The sequence below is a fragment of the Syngnathus acus genome, chromosome 15 (assembly GCF_901709675.1).
Source record: "Syngnathus acus chromosome 15, fSynAcu1.2, whole genome shotgun sequence".
NCBI classification, from domain to species: domain Eukaryota; kingdom Metazoa; phylum Chordata; class Actinopteri; order Syngnathiformes; family Syngnathidae; genus Syngnathus; species Syngnathus acus.
Genome location: NC_051100.1, coordinates 11187067 through 11214933, shown reverse-complemented (window position 1 = coordinate 11214933; position 27867 = coordinate 11187067). Strand labels below are relative to the sequence as shown.

General features: G+C 46.8%; 1 protein-coding gene across 48 annotated transcripts in view; it reads left to right on the top strand.

Annotated features, from left to right (window-relative positions):
- Positions 1 to 27867, top strand: part of LOC119134850 (ankyrin-3-like) — a 69349-nt gene that overhangs the window by 22896 nt on the left and 18586 nt on the right. For 19 of the 48 annotated variants that reach the window (XM_037271950.1, XM_037271949.1, XM_037271947.1 and 16 more), the window contains 34 exons: positions 7329 to 7430; positions 7767 to 7865; positions 8875 to 8973; positions 9343 to 9441; positions 9896 to 10081; positions 10238 to 10258; positions 11818 to 11916; positions 12448 to 12546; positions 13431 to 13529; positions 14234 to 14431; positions 14579 to 14677; positions 14772 to 14870; positions 14951 to 15049; positions 15135 to 15332; positions 15964 to 16062; positions 16712 to 16810; positions 17106 to 17303; positions 17444 to 17542; positions 17626 to 17724; positions 17797 to 17895; positions 17980 to 18075; positions 18521 to 18593; positions 18721 to 18777; positions 20986 to 21109; positions 22007 to 22018; positions 24144 to 24246; positions 24743 to 24793; positions 25188 to 25297; positions 25461 to 25493; positions 26472 to 26696; positions 26818 to 26972; positions 27120 to 27331; positions 27422 to 27629; positions 27695 to 27791. In XM_037271950.1, the coding sequence (XP_037127845.1) occupies positions 7329 to 7430; positions 7767 to 7865; positions 8875 to 8973; positions 9343 to 9441; positions 9896 to 10081; positions 10238 to 10258; positions 11818 to 11916; positions 12448 to 12546; positions 13431 to 13529; positions 14234 to 14431; positions 14579 to 14677; positions 14772 to 14870; positions 14951 to 15049; positions 15135 to 15332; positions 15964 to 16062; positions 16712 to 16810; positions 17106 to 17303; positions 17444 to 17542; positions 17626 to 17724; positions 17797 to 17895; positions 17980 to 18075; positions 18521 to 18593; positions 18721 to 18777; positions 20986 to 21109; positions 22007 to 22018; positions 24144 to 24246; positions 24743 to 24793; positions 25188 to 25297; positions 25461 to 25493; positions 26472 to 26696; positions 26818 to 26972; positions 27120 to 27331; positions 27422 to 27629; positions 27695 to 27791 (3845 nt within the window). Of the gene's footprint in view, positions 1 to 3819; positions 4047 to 4664; positions 7206 to 7328; positions 7431 to 7766; positions 7866 to 8874; positions 8974 to 9342; positions 9442 to 9895; positions 10082 to 10237; positions 10259 to 11817; positions 11917 to 12447; positions 12547 to 13430; positions 13530 to 14233; positions 14432 to 14578; positions 14678 to 14771; positions 14871 to 14950; positions 15050 to 15134; positions 15333 to 15963; positions 16063 to 16711; positions 16811 to 17105; positions 17304 to 17443; positions 17543 to 17625; positions 17725 to 17796; positions 17896 to 17979; positions 18076 to 18520; positions 18594 to 18720; positions 18778 to 19502; positions 19895 to 19954; positions 20645 to 20985; positions 21110 to 22006; positions 22019 to 24143; positions 24247 to 24742; positions 24794 to 25187; positions 25298 to 25460; positions 25494 to 26471; positions 26697 to 26817; positions 26973 to 27119; positions 27332 to 27421; positions 27630 to 27694; positions 27792 to 27867 lie in introns of those variants that run through there. The other 29 variants (XM_037271970.1, XM_037271962.1, XM_037271984.1 and 26 more) reach the window with 25 other exon arrangements.

The following is a 27867-nucleotide window of genomic DNA, read 5'->3' as shown; positions in this document are numbered from 1 at the left end:
GTTCTTGGCCTGTTGTCAGAAGGATGAGAACATGTTCCCTAAATTTAACATGTTTACTGCGCATATGTTTGCTTTGTGCCCCGGTGACCGTGTGTTTGTGCGTTTGTGCGCACATATTTGCGTATTGTGTGAGGTCTGAAGGGGCCAGATGGCTCCAGTCTGGTGTTCCATACCTGCCAAAGATCCGGTGAAAGCGGTCAGCGTGCTTCTTGATTCTGTTCGGTCCAAAGTTATTTTTGTGTTTTGAGATGACGTCTTGTAATGTTGGTATTGATGCTGGAACTTGGACAGCTTAGTGTGAGAAAGTATGAAGTATGAGAAAACCAGTTTGTTGCTTTTCAACAATATGAAAACATCTTGGCTTTTCTTCTCCTTTGAGTCTGGAGAGGAAGTTTCCCTGTCTGTAGAAGCATCTCTCTCTCTCTCTCTCTCTCTCTCTCTCTCTCTCTCTCTCTCTCTCTCTCTCTCTCTCTCTCTCTCTCTCTCTCTCTCTCTCTCTCTCACACACACACACACACAAACACGCACACGCACACACACACAGACACACACGCACGCACGCACACACACACACACACACACACACACACACACACACACACACACACACACACACACACACACAGTTATAAATACTTCCATAGATCACAGTTCCCATTGCGTGTATCCAGCAAACATGATTACGTTTCAAATGATGACATTAGAAGATCATTGAGTGGTTTTATTTCCCTCCCTGTCTGAACACTAATAAAATTACAGGCAAAAAGGACGACATTCATTTTAAGGACATTAGAATGCACGGCACTCAGCGAAGTGGTCTCATTTACACGAGCGCCATTCATTTGGATGCAAAGGGATGAACATCTCCTTTTTTGGAGAAAGTCTCCCATAGTCTCCAAAAAGACCGAAAAGTTTTTGTTGGTTGTCACTTGAAGGGCTCGGGAAAATAGTTAAATATGGTGGTGCCTTGAAAGCAGCCCCAACAATGCACATTACTGTGTCGGCTTGTGATGTCCGAAATGACCAGCAGAGTCCAGTGTTTGACTGTTGGATGAACTCAGAAGCGCGCTGAGGACCATGCACGAGGTTGGTCATCAATTTAACTTGATGCCAGATCAAGCTCATCTCTCTGAGCTCATTTTTTTCGCTGCTACTTTCTCACCGTTGTCTTAGCTTGATTCATTTATTTTTCCTCGAAACCCTAACCCTGACTTTTTCGAGGAACACCCCCGCCCCTCCCACATGCAAGAATGTTTTGGCAGGATGGTGATGGAGGGCCTTTGGCATTTTTTGCTGACTTGTTAATCGCTCATATTTTAATTTTTGACATTCACATGATACCGTGTGAATGTTCCGTTGTCTATTTGCCCCCTGTTCAAATTGATGGAAAACAAATCTGAGGTCGACCGGCGTCCCTGTAGATCGCAGCATGTCTATCTACTCCTTCCCTCTGGCATCTTCCTCACTCACTCACTTCCTCTCCTCGTCCTCCTCTTGTCCCTCTCCGATGGTTTCGAGTCCCAGGTGACGGGAGGGAAGCCATGCCCTTGAGCGAGCAGCAGAAGCAGTAAATCTTCTCCATGATGTGTGTGTGTGCGCGACACACACACATTTTGAGATAGCCCGCCTGCAGAATGACCACGGCGAGATGCTTTACTGCTCCTCCGAGATGGCCGAGCTTGTCTTTTGTACGGCGAGAGCGAGCGGATTAGCACAGGCGGACCAGACTTTGGAGTTATTGGTGGGTTGTGACAAGCTGGGAAGAGCCCTGCAGCAAAACGCTCGTTCCAAGAAATACGCGTCTGCTCTCTGATTGAATTGCGATGGTGGAATTCAGAGAATGTGGCTCCAATTGCGAGGGAATTTGTGAACACGAATAAAACACAATCACATTTTGGGGGGAAATTGAAATAATAATCATTTATTAATATTTCATTTTATCTCCTCCGCGAGCATTTTTTTAAATCACAGGCACACTTTTTCCAGTAAATAACAGAAATAGGCCTTTGTGGCTCGATACAACTTATTTTTCACTACATACGCACCAATATCGAGCAACACTACCGCTGGAACTTTTGAGATCTGAAATTTAACTACAACTGGCGCGACAAGAATAAAATGTTGAGTCCGGACTCCGGAGTGCACCAGCACACTGTTTCCCCGTAAGTCGTCCTCTTCTACTCGAGCCTCCCCCATCGCCATGGCAACCCTGCATTCTTGTTTCTTTTTTTTCGCTACACAAGTCAAGCTGCTCACTGCGGCGCTAGTGTGAACGGGGGTGCCTGTTATCCACCAATCACGCGCCCGAGACGCCTCCTCGGGAGTCCGGAGCATCTGTGCCTCCCCCGGTCAGCTCGCGGTCTCCTCCCGCGTCTCACTCTCCTTCCAAATGTCTCACAACGGCGCTGACTAAGAGCGCTGAAATGTACCCGTGATGCAAGTGGCGCCTTTCCACTGAAACACTCACACCGGTGATGTGCTTAACAGATAATGCACTACGTGCAAATAAAAAGATCAAGAACCATGAGCGGGTTCTTTTTTCTTTACGGCACGTTTAATAGCAAAGAAGAAAAGTATACAGTAGTTGCGTGCATTTGGGATGAAACACACTGAAAGAACTTAAACAGTTTTAAAATGCGGTTTCAAAAACATTTCCACTGGCTCTTTACTTCTGTTAGCATCTTATTCTATTGGTGTGCAGCATAACAACTAATTGATGATGCACCGTGTTTGCTTTGACCTAAGTCAGGTGACCTCAAGACAGATTCCTTCAGAATTTCGTTATTATATTCTTTCTTTCTTTCTTTCTTTCTTTCTTTCTTTCTTTCTTTCTTTCTTTCTTTCTTTCTTTCTTTCTTTCTTTCTTTCTTTCTTTATCCATCCATCCATCGACCCACAAGAGGACTCCTCGACTGCGCTTATCGTGTGGGCAGAGCGGCTGTCTCCTGTCGTGTCTGGACTTGTGTTGAATGCTGACTTGCTTCTTTTTGTGCCATTTCGATGGCATTCTTTCACAAATTTGCTGTTCAAGCAATACTGCTGTTTTCTTCAGTGGGTGGCCCTTTGCCTACCACCCACAAAACATATATGTTAGCTACGCTATGTGTTCCACTTAATCATGTTTTCCCTAGCAAGCAGATAGTGATCAGCTCAACCTTTTTCAGCTCGTATTTCCCGTTTGTGTGCGTGTGTGTTATTTTCCGATGTGGAGTTATGACAAGCCAGTATGGGAAATAGCAAAGAAGTAGAAATACTTAGCTCCCGGACTTCAATCGATGTTTGAGTTTGCTTGGGAGTTTTATGATTGAAATGTGGGTGTTTTGCTATACCCGATAGAATAATCGATTCTAAAAATATTCTATAGATACAGCCCCCCCAAATGGTCTAATTTCTTTGCATTCTACGTGAATGAGAGTAAGTTTGCTAAATATGATGTGGGATGAGCAGCTATCTGCGTTGAGAGGTGGGACCGTGGGAGGACAATGGGAATGGGGGGGGCGTCCCTAATACCAGAGAGCGAGCCCTCCTAATCCTCTGTTAGTGACCCCTTTGATTGTTTTTCGGGTTGGAAAGGGGGAGGGGCGGCACCCCACGTGAAAGCGTCTGGTGTTATTTTCACTATGAGACGACATCACCCAAAAAAAAAAAAAATCTTGGGTGGCTAACACTTGCTGAGTCCAGGTAGCGCTGGTGTGCTGGCCACGCACAGGCGCTCTTTGTTGAGGAGAAAAGGGACTGATAAGCGGGATGACAAAGAGTCGCACGCTGAGGGAGGCAGCGAGAGTGGGAGGGAACGACGGATAGTGGGTGGGATAATAAAATTGCGGGTGGGAGGGATGGAGGTGGCTGGGCGGGTTGACACATAGTCATTTTAGCTTAAGGATTTGCACCAGCGTCTATTTCCAACACGCTCGCTTCCCCAACCTTGGAAATCCCGGAGCACAAAGAAGACCCATCCTCTTCTTCCTCCTGCTGCTGCAGAGTCAATGAAGGTGAGGAAGAAAAGCAAGGAGGCGGAAAAGGAGGGAGAAACCGTTGCTGTCATGGTAAGTCATGAGGACGGGGGGTCCCCTCCGTGCTTGAAAGGTGCTTTTTCATAGCGAGGTTGAGACTGCGGGCTTTAACCCGATTGGGGGAAAAGCGGGATTTTTTTTTTTTTTTTTTTTTTTCAGAATGGAGACTGCTTTAGTGCTTTGTTTACTCGCCAGTGAGAGGCTCTCAGCATCCTCCTCATGTGTGCCTCATCCGCGCGCCCTCTCCATCCCTCACTCAAGCGCGCCACGGATGCTAAAAGCTTGTTGCTAGCGTCTTCCTTTGTATGATTTTCCAATCCGACGGTTGCTGGAGTGGGACGGATGCCCGCTAGGTTGGCATGAGCGTCTGAACGGTGACAGGCTGGTGGGGTGAGGAAGGGGAGGGGGGGGCTCGGGTTTCACTCCTCTTCCGAGAGGAGAGAAAGCGACAGTGTAAACAGAGAGAGAAGATGGCTGTAGAGGAAGGTGCCGGATTTCCAACGCATGTGAGTAAATGGCGCTCGTTTATTGTTCCAAAACTTGAAAATGCAACACGCTGAGGGATTTTCTCACTTTTGACTTGAGTCATATTACCAATTGCCCAAAATAGCAACCTCAGTAATTGACAGTTTGACCTGCGAGCATTGTGTACTGAGGGCTTTGAAACAAGAGAAGGTTCTGGACCACGTGTCTCCTTGAATGTAAAGAAGGTTTGCAGTATCTTGCTGACTTCTTTCATCATCTGTTGTGATGTGAGCGCAAAGGTTTTTGGCACCGGACACCTTTTTGTGGCCTGTCGCCGGGCCTCGACCCTTTTTGTACTTCTACTGTGTGGTTTTTGTTTAGTCAGGACAGCGAGGGATCAAGTGGAACAATACGAGCGCTGCGGCCACTCCATTGCTTGTTCCAAACGCTCTCAGCTCAGCCTGAACAATCAGCACATGACCCCAAGCCGCCGCGTCGGTTTGTGCGCGCTTTGCTAGGTGACACGTTTGGTTGTTTCGTACCTAAAACTCGAGCTTTATTCAAAAAACATCTGCCTTTCACGTCACAGTCTTGACGCCGTAACTGCTGAACAGGCTTAACATTTCCGATCGTTGGCCTCGGATGTTTCCGAGTACATTCCAGAAATTAACACGCCCCACCTCACGGGAGAATCGGTCACGATAATCTTTTCGAGTCGTCCGACAATTTCCCATTCGCTGAGTTGCTGTCAATCGTTTTTCATGGCGATGTATCATGTTTGCTTCTATCACAAATGACATCACATAACATCCTTTGTCATAACAATCATCATCCACTTAGCATACCTAGCGGTAATGCGCTAGCAATAGTGCCCATGTCACTAGCTTAATGTTTCTTGTGCTTCCACTTTTTTTAAGCTTCTGTGTTTAATCAGAGGCGGCATGGTAAGTTCTCACCTTTGCTGTCATTTACCCACCGACGAGCTGCTTTTTTACCCTGACCTGGACAAGCTCCATTAAAAATAAATCTACGCGCCTCCTCTCTTCACGTCATTCCCTCGCGTGTCGTTTTCCTCTAAGGCCGTCCTCCGAGGCTTAACCTATACTCTCTGACGGCGCCATTTTCTTTCAATATCCGATACCGTGGGGAGGCTTAGCCATATTTGGCTTATAAATCTGCCGCCCTTCTCCTGTCTGACGCACCTTCATCTTCAATGGACAGATTTGCCGAGGGCGGAGCATCCGACATGTTGGTCGCTAAGCATTAAGGGATAAAGCGGCGAGATGGGCGATTGGCGACTTCAACCATTTAATCTGCCACTTAAGCCGGCCGCATAAAGAAGAAGAGAATATAATATCATGTTCTAGAAACTCCGTCACATGATGACGAAGTGCAGCTGTTTGAGCTCCGTTGTCGTTTTGTTGGCGTCAAGCCATTTGAACCTGCGTGTTTTTACGTCAGAGGCATGTTGTTGATCAGGCGGGCAAGCTCCAGCATATAACGCATGCTTTCACACATTGGGACTGCTTATGTAAGAAAGAGGACAACTCTTTGGATGTGGACCAGCACACACACACACACACACACACATGCTGCACAGATGTTATCCTGCATGGGAAACTTTGGCTTTAATAAGCAATGAATGAGGACAGACTAGTCCAAGGTCGTCGGAGAGACTTTAGTTAAGTCTATTATGATTCTGCCACAAGTGCACATTTTGGTGTTAATTAAAAATGTTTGACACATATAGATTATTGACTTATTTGGACCTCGGAGTATATTATTTGCCCCTTGAGCAGTTCTGACACTTTTTAGGGATGCCTTAGTGCAGCCGCCTTGACCTGTTGCTTGTTTGTCTCCCGTCTTGACTTCTTTGTAGCGCTCTGTCAATCCAAACAAAGCATTATTAACTTTGAACGAGCAGAATTTTAAGCCACATTCCGCAGTTGGCCGTCTGGTGTCGTAGAGGCCATGAGAGCCGAGATGTCCTCTTGGGGGGGTTGTCAAGAAAGGAAGACACTGTTCCTAGAAAGGAGCGTGAGTTGAAAGGTCCCAGTAATCAGGAAATGACTCTGACAAATATTTTCCATTCACAAACTGGTTCGGTGTGCTGCTCTGTTTGTTTCTGGATCAGGCCCTACTGTCGCTTGTCGAGCAGGTTCTCGTGCTGAATAATATTCTGGAAGTAAGCCCTGTTTGCTTCGTGGTCCTCTATTTTGAAGCCACGCCTCTTGCGTACAAAAGGTTCACTTGTAGGAAGCAGCAAAATGTAAGCACGGTGGAAACGCAGAGCAGCAGCTCCACTTTTTCAGCTTTTGTCCGTTACCCCCCCACCCCCCCTTCATCCCTCGCTGACATTTTCTTATGGGGAAAAAATATGCTTACCTTGTCATTTGATTTGAGCCCACAAAGCTCTGTTTTCGAGGGCGGTCCAGCACATTCGGGGAGGCTGCGACCGAGAACTCTGGCTGTCAGGATCCTGCCTCCGGGATTTGAAGGAAGGCTGACGGCGTACATGCATGCTTGGCATGCCGGAGCTCTGCTGGCTTGCATATGGTCTACAGGAAGTTTTGCTTTTTAAATCGGCATCTGGACTGGAAGAAATTGCAAACTTGAAAGCACTGAGTGATGCTTGCAGATGATGGTGTGCACGAAGCGCATGTGCGGATGCTAGCTTGGCTCTTCTGATGTCGTTTGCGTTGAGGAATGATGACTGAGTTCTACCTGGTACCTGGAAATACATTTTATTCTGCATTTTCCATTGCAGCTCATTATTTTCTTATTTATTATATTTTACATTATTATATGTCATAATTATCATCTTTTTCTTGCTTGCCTCTCTCTCTGCAGTCTGACAGTAATGCCAGTTACTTGCGAGCTGCCCGGGCTGGAAACCTTGAAAAGGTCCTTGACTACCTCAAGTCTGGGGTCGAGATTAACATTTGCAATCAGGTGAGTTGGGCACATGTTAACTCATTCACTGCCATTGACGACGAAAGACGTCAATGGCATCGATATTTTAATTGGGCTGCCACTGAGTTAAGAGAGACAGACTGGCATAGAAACAAATCAAATCAAATGACCCTCCCTCCTCATCTTGTGTTGATTAGCATAGCATGTTTCAAGATGGCTCATTGTCACCTGGCGCCTAACAATTAAACATTTCTCTTTGTCACCGCTTCGCACTCACTCGTCATGGCAGAGCAATAAAGTCAACCCGTCCGCCGGTCGACTAATCCCGTGTCGCCGCTACGATGCCTCTAAGTGACTTGTTTGCTTTTTGCTCAGAATGGCCTGAATGCTCTCCATCTAGCCTCTAAAGAGGGCCACGTGGAGGTTGTGGCTGAGCTGCTGAAACTGGGCGCCGCCGTGGATGCTGCCACTAAGGTAAGCCTCCATTCGCCTCACGCAGCGACGATTTCGGGAGCTCCGTTTAAATCAGTGCGTGGGCTGCGGGGATTAAACGGTGCCAAGCCGCCGCTGCTGCTCCATAGGTGGGGATGAAGGGAATTTATTTTGAATTATAACTCTTTTAACGGCCTCAGCTGCTGGAGGAATGGCAAAAAATGTGCTTTAAAATGGTGACTTGAACAACAACCCCTAATGGCATGCATAATGGGAGGGGTCGGCTCTTCTGAAGCTGCTTTCATCTGATGCTAATAAACACTTTTGAGGGGGAAATATTATCCCCCATTAATGTCTGGCAGTCGTTTCCGACACCCCACCCCGCCCCGCCTCTCTGCCACAGGCTACAAACCTTCTGCTGACAAATGTATCATGTGATGACTTATTCAAGAAGAAGGCGAGGGTCTCCCCAATTAAAGCCTCGTAATTGGGACCCCGAGCGGTCTGAGGGACGAGTGGAAGGTCTTGGGGATTCTTTGTGTGTGTGTTTTTTTGTTTTTTTTTACTTTAGACAGTCAATGAGGAGGAGGTAGGAAGCCGCCATTGTTTATATGCCCCACACGCGTCTTTGTTTGTGGTTCTGTCTCCTTTTCCCGGTAAAGAACACGCCGCACGTGTCACCGTCGCCCGACAGCCCACGACATTGCTTTCACGTGGCCGGCGGGGCGATCCGCGAGGTCATTTGTGCCATCACGGGGACGGCGCGGGTTCATAAAAGCCGCTGCAAGCATATTTACGGCCAAGGCTCGTTTATGCGCGTGGCATCGGAAGTGACACATTGTTGGCAGCGCGGCAGGCTGGGAGAGCTTGAAAGCCTTTGGAACTTAAGTGTGATTGGTACTGGGATATAAACAGACTTGGCTGCATCTCACACACACACACACACACACACACACACACACACACACACACACGCACGCGCACACACACTTGCAGAAAACAGGTGTGCGAGAGCTTAACAGCATTCCCGCGGCTGTTCCGTGTAATCCAGAAAGGAAACACTGCCCTGCACATCGCCTCGTTGGCCGGCCAAACGGAAGTCGTCAAAGAGCTGGTCACAAACGGAGCCAATGTCAACGCACAATCTCAGGTGAGCCCCACACAAGCAAAAGCGGACGTGGAAGATGTTCCCAATGTAAATGATGCATTTCATGATTGGTGAATCCACAACTGAGCATTTCACTGTGAAGTTGGAGCGTCATTTTGTCATGCCGTAGCCGTGTCTAATAGAAACAAAGTGGGAAGCCGGTTGTTAGCTTGCGTGGACTTTCAATTTGCTAGCTGCTCATGCTCTATGTACTCCAATTTTTAACATCTCAACTGATTTGTTTTTTTAAATGGGATCCCACACATATGAAGGAAAGCATTGCCAGGTGTGCTTTGATGGATCTCACAGCGGGCGTTGTGCTTTCCAAGATCAGTTCTGAAGGTCTGTGGTTCTGTTTTGTCTGTGCTGCAGAATGGCTTCACTCCTCTGTACATGGCATCCCAGGAGAATCATCTGGAGGTGGTGCGCTTCCTTCTGGAGAACAGCGCAAGTCAGAGTATGGCCACCGAGGTACAGCACACAAAAAATTGGACAACAAGCCACAAACGGTCCCCGAGCCGTAGTTTCGATACCACCGATCTAACCGTCCAACTTGTCCGATCTTATCTATTCCGATTTCCATTTTACGGTTCTCGGCCCAGTTTCATCGACTGCTCAAAGATAGAGTGACCTTGAGCTGTCTTAATGGTGATCTCGGCTCCGATTTAACGTCGTTCAGCTCGTGCGGACACACACAAATGCTACGCATTTAAACGTCACAGAAGACCGATGTGGTTAATTAAATAGCCGAGGGATCCGGACAAGTCAATCTCTTGCACTTTCATTGTTTAAATACATACGGGGAAGGGATTTCCATTAGGTTGACCAGCTAGCTGTTAGCGACTAGTCAGCTGCTAGTGTTTGAGCTAATGATCACCTCGTGACGTTCAGCAACTTGCTCGTTTTGACTTTGGACTGTGCGCAGGATGGCTTCACCCCTCTGGCAGTGGCCCTCCAGCAGGGCCACGACCAAGTGGTCTCCTTGCTTCTGGAGAACGACACCAAGGGCAAAGTGCGTCTGCCCGCCCTGCACATCGCTGCCCGTAAGGACGACACTAAGGCCGCCGCACTGCTCCTCCAGAATGACCACAACGCCGACGTGGAGTCCAAGGTGAGGCACCCACGTGGGACAGTTTGTGTGTTGTTGATTTTTTTTATGACTTGCAACCACTTTTGAGGAACTTCTCAAGTTCTCCGCTCACAATGGAGGCCCTTGTCGTTTTCCTCACTAACTCCACATTCTCTCCTCTCTTGGCTGACTTTGTAGATGATGAATAGAACAACAGAGGTACTCCTCAACTCTGTACATAAAGTCTCTCCATCTCAGCTCATAACCAGTCTGAAAAAAAAGAAACCTCCCCCAAAACAGTCCCCTCAACTTACTGCGGTTTTGAATCCCCTTTGTCCCACTCCTTGTTTCCATGTAGCGCCATCCTTCTCCCCTTCCATGTCTTCACTCATGTTAGCAGATAGTCTCACAAAGAGACTAGACTGGATCAATGGCGCATGTTTTGCTGCCTTTTGGCTGTACTTTGGGGTATTGAAGCTCTCCTTAACGGTTTCATGGTGCCCTAAAATGGAAGCTTCGGCTGTAATTTTGGGGCAAAAAGATTTGAGTCTCAAAATCGACTTAATTGTCATAATCCCGCGACCCATGAAACTGATTAATATGATAACCAGTATGTGGAGCATGTCGAGCGGTTATCAGCAGTAGCTTGCCCTCAACCCGCATGGCAACAGATGATGTTAGTTGATGCTAGGCTAAGCTTTACATTTGGTGTGTGAATGCTGAGAGAAGAGCATTTACACCAGTTTCACTGATGGACATAGAATTGGGTGGACATGATAGGATCCATAAAAGTTATGAACACTAAGTCAACCATTTTAGGTTTAGGACAGCCATGTTGAAGTGAATTCCAGTGCTCGAATGTTGACAAATTCCAACTGGGGAGTTGGGAAATAATAAGACCCAAAAAGAAGCGGCCATCCTAGACAACTAAATTAAACTCTAGATTTTATGGTGTCCAAATTTGGTTTGTTGCAGCTTTAATTTGTCTCGTTATATTTGAGCTTGCATTTACCCCTCATAATGCCAATGCTGTCGAAGAGAATGTGCAGGTTTTTCAAAGCAAAGGATCGTCAGCTTGGCCCACTTTCTGATCTGTTCCTAATTATTGGAATCCCACAAGAGGGTTTGTTCACACGGGACCTGCCAATTCCTTTGACATTCTATCAATTCATTTGCGTCTTTGGCATTTTTGGCTTTGGCGACTCTCAGCGTTCACACGCAATTTCCAAGGGAAATGCAAATTGGAGTTGCCAAAAGCATTTTGCGTGGTACCAGAATAGCTTTGCTGCTATGTTAACACCGGCCTTGTTAATTTGGCACTCCGATGTCTTTGTGTGGAAACGTATCCAAAAATTGTAAAGAAAAAAAGAGAAGAATGTTTTGACACGGTCTGTTTGAATTCAAATCATTATTTTATTTTTCTTTGCCTCCATTGTTTGAACAAGATATCCGTCAGCAAACACCTCCTTTCCCCTGGATTCTCAGTAATGTGGAATGATTACACAGCACTCACGGAGCTGTTGTGTCATTTGGACAGCTGTCGTTCACTAAGCCAGGAAATGACTCATATTCACGATGTTGTGTTCATTTGCAGGGTCAGTTTAGGCATCTCAACCAAACATCTAAATTAGATTTCACCTTATCAAACATTTACACTATGATGTGTATTAAAGTACAGTTGCAGTATACATATATCTTGTTGGCACGGATTTGTGTTTTTTTTTATGATTTGTATTACAATGTGTTTTCACTTTTGTTTGTGTGTGTGTTCCAATCAGAGTGGCTTCACCCCACTTCACATCGCAGCCCACTATGGCAACATTAACGTGGCCACGCTGCTTTTGAACCGAGGGGCCGCTGTGGACTTCATGGCCAGGGTGAGTTTAGTGCGACCTCTGCTGTCTGGAAGGTGAACTGCATCCCGTCTCCGTCCATCAATCAAGATTCCTCATGAATGAATGAAATGGTTTACCCTCGAAAATTACAAGATACATAATGAAAGCAAGAGGGTTTGATCATAGTTAAACATAACTTAATGATAGTTTACAGTCTAATGAAATAAAAAATAAATAAAAAAACACAAAAGTGGGTTGAACTCAAGTTCCAAAATATACTGAATAAATTTGGTATAAATATATTTTTTTAGGAGGTGCAAATTTGACATGAGTTTAGCGGAGTCAGCAAAGGTCCACAATGACATCAGCTAATGTTTGGAGGTGTGTGCCGCTTTCTGGCATTAATCACATGTTGTATCTGTAGAAGGAGGAAGCCTGCAGATGGGAATAGCAGCACTTGTGTCGTTATCATAGTCATTAAGCGCCACGCAATGTTTGTTTTAGTGACTCGCTGATAATGAACCATTGTTTCTTGTAGTACTAATTTGCCATGGCCTCTTTCCCTGTCTTCAGAATGACATCACGCCCCTCCACGTGGCCTCTAAAAGGGGCAACAGCAACATGGTCAAGCTGCTACTGGACCGAGGCTCCAAAATAGACGCCAAGACCAAGGTGACAGCATGATTCTTGTCATAATGGGAGACCGGTGATGTTTTATCAAGTCCCACTGGGTTTTTAACGCAGATGTGGGGATACATTCAAAAACACCAACCATTATATTTAATAACCCTTCATAGGGTACTTCTCTAGTAAAAATCACCTTTTTGACCCCAGTGAAAAATTTTTGTTCATTGCCAAACCCAATGTTATCATTCAATGTGTCGTAATATGAATTCAGTATAATATCCATCCATCCATTTTCTGAACCGCTTAGTCCCCACGGGGGTTGCGGGAGTGCCGGAGCCTATCCCAGCCGTCATCGCGCAGTAGGCGGGGGACACCCTGAACCGGTTGCCAGCCAATCGCAGGGCACACAGAGACAAACAACCATTTGCACTCGCACTCATACCTAGGGACAATGTGGAGTCGCCAATCGGCCTACCAAGCATGTTTTTGGGATGTGGGAGGAAACCGGAGTGCCCGGAGAAAACCCACGCAGGCCCGGGGAGAACATGCAAACTCCACACAGGGAGGGCCGGAGGTGGAATCGAACCCGCACCCTCCTAACTGTGAGGCGGACGTGCTACCCAGTGCGCCACCGAGCCACCTTCAGTATAATATACAGTACTTTATTTGTCTTTAATTAAAGTAGTGGCTTGACATCAGGGGCAGCGCTAGATGGTGGCCATTGGTGGCTGTGGCCATCTTCCAAAAATAAGCTTACAGCTTTTTAATACCACTTCCTGTTTAAGTTTACTGTCAAGCTAAACGTGAAATTGAGAATTACGTGTATTTTATTGAGAAAAAACCCCAAACAACTTTGACTTACTGTCAGCTAGCTTGATGCTGGCATCATCACAAATGCCCTGCTAACCCCCCCCCTGTTCTATCGGCAGGACGGTCTGACTCCTCTTCACTGTGGGGCGAGAAGCGGTCATGCACAGGTGGTGGAAATCCTGCTGGACAGAGGCGCTCCCATCTTGTCCAAGACTAAGGTAGGAGCGGCTCTGGGAAGGTTTCAAAGATTAGAGTTTGTTTTCCAGCTCATGGGCAGCTGCATACCAGATTACAGTGGTACCTTGACTTGTGTGTTTTTCAAGTTGCTCGCTTGATTTGTCGCTTTGCAAATAGGAATTTTACACGTAAGAATGAACTTGAATTTTTTGTGGGATGGCGGCAGTGAACAGGTAGTCTGTGCTGAAACACTTCCGGTACAAACAATTGTTACGCAACAATAGTTATCAACTGTACACAAAATAATTGTCAGGACCACAAACAAAATTCTGTTGTGTTTGGTTTTATAATTCAAGGTACCACTGTCCGTTTGTGAGATTTGTCCACCTTGTCAGTAACAGTCAGTAGCAGTGAATGAATTAGCTCTCTTCACCACACCTTTCCAGTCACATAGCAGCGCTTTTATTGTTGCCGTGGCGACGTGGTGTGGCACCGTCCCCGGCCACATCCGTCCGACCCGAACTCACCACGTCCACTTTGACCTGGCGGGACCACCAATGTAACCGCGTAGACATTGTTGTAATGCCCTCGTTATAACAATGCTCCCGCAGCCTCCCGATCGATCACAGTCACCTGATGTCCGCCTGACTGACTTGCTGTCCGTCTGTCTGTCCATCCGTCTATGTTTCCGTGTTTCTCTCTCTTTCGCTTCCCCCCCTGTCGCTTCCTCTCCATCCCACCTCAGAACGGCCTGTCGCCGCTCCACATGGCCACTCAGGGCGACCACCTGAACTGCGTGCAGCTGTTGCTGCAGCACGACGTGCCGGTGGACGACGTCACCAACGACTACCTGACAGCGCTGCACGTGGCCGCCCACTGCGGGCACTACAAGGTGGCTAAGCTCATCGTGGACAAGAAGGCCAACCCCAACGCCAAGGCCCTGGTAGGACAGGGGAGGGGTCGACTTGGAAGCGCTAATTTAAACTAGCATAATTAGCTTCATTCTTGAAATAGCCATTGTACCGGATCTCTCCCAATTGTGGGAATTCTCGCGGTTGCATACTCGCTAAGCCTTTTGATTTCTCCACAGAACGGTTTCACCCCGCTTCATATCGCCTGCAAGAAGAACAGAGTAAAAGTGATGGAGCTGCTGCTGAAGCACGGAGCGTCCATCCAGGCCGTAACCGAGGTGCTGCTCACGTGTCTTTAGTCATTTCTAACAGACATCAAAGTTGAAGTGGTTATTTATATTCTCACACTTACTTGCATATGTTTCTTTGCAGTCTGGCCTGACACCAATCCACGTGGCAGCCTTCATGGGTCACGAGAACATCGTCCACGCGCTCACCCATCACGGAGCTTCACCCAACACCACTAACGTGGTGAGAGAATCGTCACTGCATTGTTCTCTGTTGAAAAAGTGTGCGGCTTTTTTGCTCAAAATCCGACCGTCATCATCTAGAGGGGCGAGACGGCGCTCCACATGGCAGCCAGGGCAGGCCAGGCCGACGTGGTTCGGTACCTGCTCAAGAACGGGGCCAAAGTGGAGACCAAGTCCAAGGTGTGCAGTTCTTTTTCATATCGCAAAAACCTGCCATTTGAAGACTTGCTGTAAAGTCGAGTATTCAAATCAAATTCAATTTCAGGATGACCAGACGGCGCTGCACATCTCCAGTCGTCTGGGCAAGGTGGACATCGTGCAGCAGCTGCTGCAGTGCGGCGCCTCGGCCAACGCCGCCACCACCTCAGGCTACACGCCGCTGCACCTGGCGGCCCGCGAAGGCCATCAGGATGTCGCCACCATGCTCCTGGAGAACGGAGCCTCTCTGGCTTCCTCCACAAAGGTAAAAAAAATATGTTAGAGCTACGAGAACATTCCGTTTTTCCTCTGTTGGGGTCTTTCCCATGAGTAGTTTCCCAATTGGCGAATTCCACCGAGGGAGGTCATAAGCTGTGAAGGACATTTTTTAATGGAAGTGGTTTCCGTGTGTGTGCGGGCAATGTTGCTTAGGGGGGCTTTTCATGAAGGTGACCTCTGTCAGTGGAGCAGATTAATGGAGGGTAAACCCCTTGGTGTGCACACACCCAATTACACAGTAACACACACACATACACACATTATCTTTCGGGACATCACTCGAGTCAGCCGTTCCAAGGAAATGATGTCAGCGTCAGACGGCCATCTTTGCATTATTCATGTCAGTGATTGCAAAGCTTGACACAATTTTCATATCCAGATGTTTGTCATTTGAAATTTGGAGTTACAGTGGAAGTAGGAAAATAGGTCAGGTGCTTCACAACCTGCTGGGGTTCCACATTCTTTTGGAAAAAATATCTGCACCTTAATCAAGTGGACATGAGGAAGTACAGCACTGGTAGCTTTTCAAAATAAGACAACACGAAATTGTTTTTTTCAAGATTTCAAATGCACTTTCCAGCTAAATCTGACTTTTATGGTGTTGTACGTCCCAACAGAAAGGCTTCAGTCCGCTGCACGTGGCCGCCAAATACGGCAAGATGGAGGTAGCCAGTCTGCTCCTGCAGAAGAGGGCTGCGCCTGACGCTGCTGGCAAGGTGAGGAGTCTATTAAAAAAGACCAAAAGACGAGTTAGAGGCCACTAAGGCTCTCTTTGGGGAGTCTTCTTCATGGCTGATGAATTGGTCAAAATCTGTTAGCATTTAGCGGCACATAAGATCAGTCATTCATGATAATTCACGATGCTTCTATTTAATGACTCAGCAATTTTTTTCGTTTACGAGATTTTCCTCCCACGTTGAACTCTGGTCGAAAATACCACAGATTATTTTTCTTTCCCATCGTCAAAGTGTTGAGCACATTCCGACGTGATGCAGCACACACACACGGTGACTCAGTCAAGCTCACTGTCGAGCGTGTGGAATGTTGTGTTGGCGTCGTCCAAAAATGTGGGGAAGCATTATTGAACTGTGAGCCGTTGTTATGATGAGGAAAGGAGGAGTCGCCCATTTTGACATATGAGAACCTCATTTGAATTGATGATCATGCAGTCAATCATTCATTCATCTGTCTTCTGCTGAATGTTCTGATTTCTTCTCAATGTTTGCATGAACCCACACGACCTACACAAAAGTCTTCAACTGTGCCATGTGTCTTTTCTGGCTCCTGTCACGTTTGTGCACGTCTCCATTCAGTCCTATCTATTAACCTGCTGCTGTGTGTGTGCGTGCCTGTGGGCCATTTCAGAGCGGGCTAACTCCGCTGCATGTAGCCGCTCACTACGATAATCAGAGAGTAGCCCTGCTGTTGCTGGATCAGGGAGCTTCCCCGCACGCCGCCGCCAAGGTACACGCAACACGCAACTGTGACGGGAGGGGCCGCTGTGTGTGTCCGTATCGCATCCAAATCACATCGCTCTCATTTCTTCCATTGCGCATTAGCTCACGTTTGTGCTCATTGCTGATGGTGATGTGTCGTCAAGTCACCTCATCCAAGTCCACCTATATCCGTGTCATTAAAAATTTAAATTTAGCCTAAAATCCATTTAGCTTTTAAATAATGCCTCACACCATGTAAAAGTTCAACAAAGTCAGACATAGTAGAGCTGATCACGCCAACGCTGCGTTTCTCTCTTCGCCAGAACGGCTACACGCCGCTACATATTGCCGCCAAGAAGAACCAGATGGACATCGGCACCACGCTGCTGGAGTACGGCGCCGACACCAATGCGATGACGCGGCAGGGCATCAGCCCCATCCACCTGGCGGCGCAGGAGGGCAGCGTGGACCTGGTGTCACTGCTGTTAGCCAAGAGCGCTGCCGTCAACATTTGCAACAAGGTAACGTCGCTCAACAAGTGTGCTCATCATGTCCTGTCATGTGGAAAAGGAAAGCCACGGTCTCAAATGAAATTTCTTTGGACCAACAATTTTCTGAAGTGTATTCATTCCTATTGTGCCTGTCTTTGTGCCACGGCCAGAGCGGACTCACACCGCTCCACTTAGCGGCTCAGGAAGACAAGGTCAACGTTGCGGAAGTCCTCCTCAACCACGGCGCTGACGTCAACGCGCAAACCAAGGTACGGGCTTTCTGCCAGCGTGCACGCAGCAGATGCTTGAAGTAACGTCTGCGGTTCAATAAAAGTCTCTGGGGTTCTCACAGATGGACTACACGCCGCTGCATGTGGCTTGTCACTACGGCAACGCCAAGATGGCAAACTTCCTGCTCCAGAATCACGCCAAAATCAACAGCAAAACCAAGGTGGAAAACAATAAAGATGACAAAGTTGTGTTTTGTTGATGTCTTCATGCCGTGTGTCTTTTGCCACCGCAGAATGGTTACACACCGCTGCACCAGGCGGCTCAGCAGGGCCACACGCACATCATCAACCTCCTGGTCCAGCGTGGCGCCTCAGCAAACGAGCTCACCACGGTTAATCCCAGAGCTCCGTCGCAGCTCCATTCTTTTCTTTTCTGTGTCACTGTCTGACCAACTTTCTGTGTGTTTCTTGCACAGAATGGGAACACGGCGCTTGCCATCGCCCGTCGCCTTGGTTACATCTCAGTGGTGGACACGCTGAGGCCTGTGACAGACGAAAACCTGAATACTGCGGTGAGACGCAACAAGAAGAATATATTTTGTAATATTTATGAATTAAGGAATTTCAAACTTAAAACCAAACCTGCTATGCTAGATAAAAGTCGTTATTGTCAAAGATACACTCAGGGACACAAATTAACTGTTGACCAGTTTAATTAGTGCTTCAATATTTTGTTTACGTAACAATAAACTGAGTTATTGAAACAAAATATTAAAGTATAATATTTGACCGTCAGCTGGCTAGCAATGGTAATATTTGGCCGGCTAACGCCATGCACCAAGTTGAGCTTGCAAACTTGAATTGAAAAGACGAACTAGCTTAGCGCTGGCTAGGATGAAGCTAATAGATGGATTTAAAATGGGACCAAAAAGGGGAAAAAATCTTTGTTTTACAAAATCATGTGTTTTGTATCATGTATTTTGGCTCTGACGATTACTTTCCCTCCAATATTAACAGAGTGCAGCCGAAAAACACAAAATCAACGTCCCGGAAACCATGAACGAGTTCCTGGACATGTCAGATGACGAAGGTAAGCTAACAACAGTTTTTTGTTTTGTTTCCTGCACGGCATGATTGTACTGTCATAGAAACTGTGCCTTGTTGTGATGTGTTAACACGTGTGCATGTGTCACGGCGCATGCATTCAAATCTCACAGTTTGGGCCAATGTGCCTGAAAGTCTGGAGGAGGAGTCCATGTCAGATGACGATGAAGGTATCGGCTCATTAGGTTGCCGTCAAAACCGCTCTGGTTGTGGCTTTGCTTTGTTGTGTGTGGTTCTTCTTCTTTTAAAATTTGACTTTTCTCTTCACGGTACTCACAACAAACACGTTTGTCTCAATACTTTTGTCCGTATAGTGTATTATAACATCTACCTCCCAGATTTGACGCTAGTTTTGCTCCCGACGTGAACTCCTGCTGACTTATTCTGAAATTCCGTTCCTCTCCTTGCAGACACAGCACGCATGTTATTTCCCACTAAAAGCTCCTTTGTTTTTTCATCTCCATTTCGTCATCCTGCGTTTTTGTTGCATTGGAGATGTTCTAAAGTGCTGCAAAGGCCTTGCCAAATATCAACAACAACAAGAGCGAGATGCTTGGGTCTCCTGAGCTTTGTTTCCTTTTGTAAAATTGATGAGCTGCTTTGCGGATGTGTTGCCTTGACAACAGTTGTGTTGTACGTAGTGTCAACCGATAGGGGACATGACAGGTATGCGTCGGTACTGGATAGACTGAAGACTTGTACAATGATTCACAGGTGGTGTGCTTGTGTAGAGGAGAGAGTGGATGTAAAGAGTCGCTTTAATCCTTCTGGGTTAGATGGCCAATCTTGTTATGCTGCAGGCTGGTCACAATCTGTGTGTAGGCTCTCAATGCTTCTAAATACGTGATGTGCATCACACATTGCACAATTGGACGCTTGTGCAAAGTTTGCAACTTGTTCACTTCCTCACGTCGGTTTCAATTGGGTTCCTCCCTCTTTTGCCAAAACTTGGCATTTGTGGCTTCTGGCCAGAACTCCTCCGCCGTCGAAGTAGAGATGACCGTTAGTGCTTGTTTGTGGTCGACACGTTCTTGGTGCGTCAGAAAAGACGTTTGCGGAGACGAGTGTCACCTCTTTAAAGCCTACGAGATGAGCTTTTCTTAAGGGATTTAACTCGGGACTTTGCAGACGTCAGATGTCACCGGACTTTACGCGTTCTCCTCCCTTTGCACCAAGAGACGAATTATTTTTGGAAGACTTTTTCACCGTTTAAAGGCAACTTCCCTTGAGATTTAAAATGACATGCAAAATCTAAATAAAAAGGAATTATGGCTGCGTCGGAGAACGGTAAGTCAACTGAAAATTGAATGATATATTCACTATAAGCGTGTCGTAACCGTATCACAACGTTTATTGAATACGGTGTGTAAATTTGAGATTTTTTCGTTGCATGTTAAGAGAAGAAAATGACTAATGATGCGGAAAAACAATGTCTTTTGAAAGTCGTTTCTGTGAACTGGACAGTGGGTAGTTAAGTAAGACAATAGCAGCCAGTCAACAGGAAGCGAAAGTCCACAAAATAAAAAATGACGTTCGACTTGAAAGATTGTACGAAACGAACAGTGGCACAAAAATGTTCGTCTCGCGTTAACATGTCTCACATGACCGCAAAAGTGACTTCATTTTTCGGTAGTATATCATCCAAAACGTCCCAACGACGACACGTATGTCGACGCAAACGGGCAAAAATAATTCAATATGAACTTAAACTAATTTCATTTGCGTTCTTCTTTAAAGTGTCGGTGAATTCATGGTCTGAACATTTTTTTCTAATGTTAAATAACTATTATTGTTAGGTTTTATTGTGAAATATCAGACCGGAAACGCAACGAGTGGTGCTCTAGCGGAACTTGAGTACGATTGTAGTGCGGCACTCGCGAAGGCGAGAGGGGAGGGGCTGCGGTGAACGAGCGCACTGTTTGCTGGGCTGCGCGGTGCACAAGCACCATCCAGCTATGAGGGAGAAAGCCAAGCACGCTAGCCGCGCCGCCCGTTTCGTGGAGCGGCGTGTCATCGTTCACCGGTCCGCCGATCGAGGTGCGATGTGGTGTTGCTTCACTTTTCTGCTCACCTTGCCGTTTGCGCCTTGGGGCTGTTGGTGACTCCGCTGTCAGGGAGAGGGTAGAGAGTGACTCTGGATGTAAATGGATCTATCTATTTGATATGTGTTTTTTTATGTTGTAATGTTTTACTGTCCATTGCATGGTCTTGGGTGTTTTAACATCAAACAAGAACAAAGTTGCAGTAGGCCCTGCAGATGCATTCAGCAATAAATGGTGCAGATAAATGTCCTGAGGCCTCCAGTATGATTAAAAAATGATAAGGGACTACCTTTCTGCTTTAAACATTTCACGGCGCTATTGCCATCTCTCCGTCAGGTGAGGATGCCATAACCTGCGACACGGACAAGTACCTGCGGCCCCAGGACCTCAAAGAGTTGGGGGATGACTCCCTCCCTCAGGAGGGCTACATGGGCTTCAGCATCGGCGCCCGCTCGGCCAGGTAGGCATCTATTTGTCATTTGCTAAGATGAAAATGCAGGAGAAGAAGAATGGATAAAACATTACATCACTGCTTGGTGCACATAGCAAATGTATGACAACTGGTGGAACAACAGTGTGCACTGGTACATTGTTGGAAAGTTGCCATCTTATGATCGGAACCGATAAAATGATTCAGCATTTTATTTACGTGGCCTCATTCAATTGCGGAGTTTTAAAGTTGCCCCAATTAGAGTAATAAATGAGCTGAATACTGTTTCCTGTGGACTGCTCCTCGATCCTAAATCAGAAGAAACGCCGCAGTGAAAAACACCACTGACACACTGTGGATGGTCAGAGTGATCAAAACAAATCGGGGCAAGAAGTGGATTACAGATCTGAGTTTGGAAAACACGTTTTTTCGTGTAAACAAGGCTCTGGGGGCGCAACTGGAAATAGTTCTGAGACGGGCCACAGGATTTGGTACACCTGCACAGTAATGAGATGCAGTGCATATGCTGTGATGCGCAACTGCACTGCATCATGATTGTGTTTGGCAACAGCCTCATTAGTTGTAAAATCATTTCGTGCCGGCTAAAATTGGTGTTGATGATCACATGCGCAAAAAAGAAAAATACCCCTAATTATCACTGTGTGGCTCTAAGGTTACCACTATTTTTCATACCATTGTGATTTTGTCAGATTGTGCAGGCCTACCTCAATTTCATTTTGTTAAAATGTAAACTTCATGATAAATCCATCTGCCTTACGTGTTCTGTTGTTGAATTGATTGACTAAAGTATGAAGAACTTCTTTTTCCTTTCTGTGCCTTCCACACTGACAACACACATTTAGGTTTCTCCGACTTTGCTTGACATTCTGCTATCTTTTCTTTCCCCTGCACCAACTTTCGCTCTAGCCCTAGAATCAGGTAAGACGAGAATCTTGTTGTAGGAGTCTTTAGTTGTGAATGGCGTCCCGTATCACCCTCTCCTAAACTCACACAAATCCCCTTAACGCAAACTGAGAGCTTCCCTCCCGTGTCCCCCGGTGTTTGTTTGTGGTAGTTTTGTCCCTATTTTGCAATGTTGTGATGACCTTATTCCCCCTCACTTGTTTACCTGATTCATCATCCGTACTGGAAAAAAAAGCTGCATTAACTGTTTTACCCGAACCTTTTTGAGTTTTGCACACTCATCCTATAATGTTGACGTGGCTTTCTTTCAAGCGGCAACTTCCAGGGACACAAGTTAAGGGCAGGAATTGTTTCAGGTTTTTTGGGTTTTTTTGCGGCTCTGGTCGGGGCACTCAGTCGCTTTTCGATGCAGTTTGACTTGTAGCTACCATCTGTTAGCAGCTTAGCGGCAGTGTAGCAGGCTAGCTAAAGCTTTTCCAATCCCATTAACTTTCCTCTCGCCCCCGTAGAGCCGGATTACGATTATCATGGTGTCGAAATCGATGGCCTTTCTTTGCCTTTTCTTACGTGACTTTGACACCGGCAGTTTTGCTAGACATACTGTAATAGAGTGTGGCGACTAGTGAAATAGTGTCTGAAAGAGAAACAGAGGGGACCTTGTTGAAAGGCAGCCAAGCTGTAAACAAAGTCGCAAGTTGCACGGGTCATAAATCAGTGAATATGCCGCGGCAGTCACCAGGAGGACTCTGGATTTTTGGTTCAATATTCCGCACCGATGTTAACATAACTCATCCGATGCCCATTGTCGTTCACAAGTAGCTTCATAAAGAATGGCTTGTGATTTGTCAAGTTGGCAGGAAATTGTTCAGTGAAGCTTCAAGGGAGGAAAGGAGACAGATTGGTTAGTGGCAAGATGAATGCAAAAAGGTTGGAAGGAGAGATGCTTGAGGACGGAAAAGTGTTGGGACTGGCTGCTGAATGAACGCAGCCTCGTTCTGTAGAAAGAAACGGACGGAAGCGGGAGAGAGGCAGGTGATGTGACACTCTGGATACAGATTGAACCACTTGAAAGGAAGGACGACCCTTTGAACGGATGTTGGCTCGGGAGACTTCCAACTGGGAATTGCCACTGTGTCCATTTAGGCAGCTCAGAGTTGCTGGGTAACGCGGCCGTGAAGAAAAGCTCTTCTCTGTGCCCAACTGCGCCCCCGCTCGACATGCTGAGCTCTGCATTTTCCTCCCCCCCCGGACCCCTGTCACAAATGACCGGCTGCGTTGTTTGTCTTTTGAGACACATAAAACTCTCTATGGTCTTATGTTTTAAAACAAAGCCGTGGTATTTATTCACTGTCACTTTACTGTCCAAATCGATACCCACATTTCAGACTGAGGCCCAGCAGGGTGAGATTTACAAGGACCACTGGGACCAAACACTGTAACCTCTGTTCTTTCTGTAAAAGTTTGAAGACGTTTGGTGCCATCCAGAATTTGATTTCCCCCATACAGGACAAAGTAGCCTTTGGGAGAAAGTGTCCTTTTTGCTTAATGGGACATACATTTGACTGTTGTCTGCATAGCAGTGAAAGGAAATGCCATTCTTCCTTAAAATGGAATCCAGGGGCAGGAAATAAAACAGCAGGGGCCCTAAAGTTGAACCCTGTGGTACACCATACGGCAGAAAAGCAGTGTGGGACTGACTCAAAGTGGCTAAAGCGAACACTAAATGTTGTGCCTGCAGAATTAGAATACTAATTTTGCCGCATGAAAGAAAAATATTTCATTAGATGATAAAAATGTCCTTTCCTTAGTTCGCAATGACGTCAATATGGCAATATCTATCACGTGTTTTTCCAATATCATGCAGCCCTTGTAGTAGTTGTAGTAGTAGTAGTGGTAGTTGTAGTAGTTGTAGTATTTCCATCCCTGAATAACCTGCCTCTCCAGAATCTCATCTCCCTTTTCGCCTCCTTCTAATTTACCATTCTGGACACTCTCCGTCCATTTAGATGAAAACCAAAAACATGTTCCCTGGAGGTTGCATGCAATAACGTAATTCCTTGCTTTTTGTCCTGTGTTGTGTTTCCCTGATGCCGGTCGCTTATTGTTGCCCCACGGCGCTGGCTTGGGTGGTAACATTTAGCCTCCGCTCCTTCAGTTCGGATAGGTCCAACACCCTCAACCGGAGCTCCTTCGCCCGGGACAGCATGATGATCGAGGAGATCTTGGCCCCCACCAAGGACACGGTAAAGCAAACAATTCTATATATTCCGCTTAGTTTTGCCTATTGTTCAGCTGCAGAGGATGTATGTAGCACTTAGAATTTGGACTTTATGCTAACACAAGAATAGCGCATCATCTCCTATCCCGTCTGTTATTTTGGAAAATCTCAGGGCACACTGCAGGGCTCCCTCCCCATGCCACTGTTCTTTTGGTGGTCAGGAGCTAAACCAGAAACTGTAAACCTCTCAAATTATAAACAGTGGCAGCGATGTAGCTTGCTAGTTAAGAGATGACATCACCCAAGAGCCCAAACTATACACAGCCAAAACATAAACTCAACATGATTTATCACCTTTACAAGATAAGCTTGAAAGTCATTTAATCAACGCTAGTCCAATCACATCTAATACACAAAGTGTTATTTTGTGTGGTTTGATTGTAAACCCAGTGTCATTTTCATTGTAAAGCAAACATAGTTTGTGATAAAGTGCAACTCTTGACTCTTCCTTCTTCCTGAAGCTTCAGAGTGTCTGTAAAGACATTTCCTACCTGGTCGACCCACTAAATAAGGTATCAAAATAATAATAAGTTCACGTCATTATTTCCAGGTCTCCCACGTTCATTCTTCGCTCACCCATGCTTGTTTCTGTCACACACATTATCATCATGTGCTGATGCATCTGAATGAATTGGAATATTGTTTTTTTTGCAGTTTTGCAATTCAAATAGTGAAACTCAAAAATATTCACTGCACAAAGTTTTTCAAAGAACCAATGAAACTAAAAAGTAGAAGGAAGAAACACAATTATTTTGAATGTAGCAATTGGCCTCACTTGCCTTTTTGAACTGAACCACTGAAATCAAAGAACTTTTCAACAATATTCTTCTTCCTCACGTTCTTCACACCGACTCCCCCGTCTTCGTCGTCCGCTCTGCTCACTCGCCCCTACCTCTCTGTTTGCAGCACCTGGCCGTGACCCACGAATACAACCATGAGTGCCTGCGACGCTACAGCTGGACCCCGGACACGGTGGACCACGGCCACAACATGGCGTCCAGCCCCATCCACTCTGGGTAAGAGCGTCGACTCCCAGTCATTGTGTTCTGCTTTCCGTCCCGGTGGCGTGTTTGTGTTTTGTCACCATAGATCCCGACAGCGGTTGTCAGCCTTGATACTAAAACGAGGTTTCGGGGCTTCTGCCTCCCCCTGCATTGTCTCCATGTGTTTATTTTACAGCTTCTCCTCCCCGCTCCCTCAGTATGACTCCAGGTGAAGACTGAGCTGGCTGCTCTGTAACTCGTGACTCCCCCCCTCTTCCCCCGCCCCCTCAGTGATGTCACTCACTTATTCACCGCTGCCTTTCCCGACATTCCCTTTTTCCTCCCACTCATCCGTGTGCTGTGGTGTTTCATTTGCATTTCTTAGTACACGCGTGTCATCTTTGTGTACTTGATTTTCTCTTACAGAGTACACCAATAATCTTATACTGCATTTACAGAAAAAAAAACCTCACAGGAAGAATTTATACAGTGATCCCCCATTCCAGAAGCATTTGTAAATCTGTGAACACTAAGAAAGAATTTTCTGCAGTTTCAAAATACCCGCTTTGCACACTTTTTAAAGTCACGTAAACACCTAAAATAAATTGTAAGCACACTGTGATAAAGCGGGGGATTACTGTACTTGACTCATTTCTCCACGTATCCGTCATCTTGCCGACAGGACAGACAACTCACAAAACATTTGGCATGTGGAGCTTTCAGGTGAAATTCCTGATTGAATCTTCAACTGCACTCAAACTTTTACACATGATCTTAACTGAAATTTCAATGAACGTCCTTTTGTTTGTTTTAATACTTTTGCACATTGTGCTATGTTCTGACAAGGAGTCAAACAGTGGCTGTACATGTGCAGGTGTGTGAATATTTGATCACTGATGGCTGCTTTCGAGGATCCGAAACACTGGCGTCAATCTCACCTCTTGCCTCCAAACTGAATGAAACGCCATCGCTCTTTAGTTTCCTCTCAATTTGAGGCGTGAGCCAGCTCTCGGAACTCAAAGCACCTTTCTTTTGTCGCGTCTGGCGCTTTTCCATTATCTTCTTCTCTGGTTTCCGTTCCGTGTTTGGGTGTCCAGTGATCACAGCATGGGGGATGGTCCTCACTTTTTTGTCCATGGCTTGTGTCCGTCTTTGCCCGGGTGTCTTCTTCCTCAGCCTCTTACAGCTCTTCTCGGTTGTCCCGCAGGTTCCTGGTCAGCTTCATGGTGGATGCGCGCGGCGGGTCCATGAGGGGCAGCCGCCATAACGGCATGCGCATCATCATCCCGCCCAGGAAGTGCACGGCGCCCACTCGCATCACCTGTCGCCTGGCCAAGAGGCATAAACTGGCCTACCCGCCGCCCATGGTGGAAGGGGAAGGCCTGGTCAGCAGACTCGTGGAGGTCGGCCCGGCCGGGGCTCAGTTCCTTGGGTAGGCTTCATTGTTATTGTTACGACTGGAGAAAATACGTGCTCAAAAGCTGGCTTTTAAAAATGTGACATCGCTAACCTTGAGGACAAGCAGCCTAAAATTTGGACCTTGTGCTCACTAGTCCCGTGATTGTGGAGATCCCTCATTTCGGCTCCATGCGGGGGAAGGAACGAGAACTGATTGTGTTGAGGAGTGACAACGGCGACACGTGGCGGGAGCACCAGTTTGAGTCCACGCCAGAGGAACTTACGGAGCTGCTGACCGGCATGGACGAAGGTAAAGGGACGCTACTATGAGAGCGTCCACGTTAAAACCAGAAAGTACAGCGTGACTGAGTGTTCCTTCTTGTGCCACATAACTACGTAGTCATATGTCGCTGCTCAAGCTGTTCCCTCATCTCAGCTCCCGATGGTCATGTTGCAGAATTGGATAGCCCTGCCGAATTGGAGAAGAAGCGCATCTGCCGCATCGTGAGCCGAGACTTCCCTCAGTATTTTGCCGTGGTGTCGAGAATCAAGCAGGAATCCAACCACATGGGTCCTGACGGCGGCGTCCTGTCCAGTAGCACTGTGCCCATGGTTCAGGCCTCCTTCCCGCAGGGGGCGCTCACCAAGAAGATCCGTGTCGGCTTGCAGGTTCGTATGACATCATCACAGACCTACGACTTGGGTAGTTGAGCCCAACTCAGAAGTCAAGGTATGACCCATTCCCCGCCTCCCTTTTAGGCTCAGCCTCTTCCCGATGACATGGTGAGAGCGGTCCTAGGGAACCGAGCCACCTTCAGCCCAATTGTCACCGTGGAGCCCAGGAGGAGGAAGTTCCACAAGCCAATCACCATGACCATCCCCGTCCCGCCCCGCCAGGCGGAAGGCCACCCCACCGGCCACCGCGGCGACGCGACGCCTTGCCTGCGTTTGCTCTGCAGCATTACAGGCACGGCCATCTTGACATGATTAGACCTAAAGAGAGCGAGCACTCATGTTCTTTGCCTTGCACAGGAGGGACGTCCCCCGCCCAGTGGGAAGACATCACAGGGACCACGCCGCTTTCCTTCGTGACCGATTGCGTCTCCTTTACCACAAATGTGTCGGCCAGGTACGACACAATCAATTTGTGAGACCATCAGATCCACTATTCTTCATATTGTGTAACATATTCTCTCTCCTCCCAG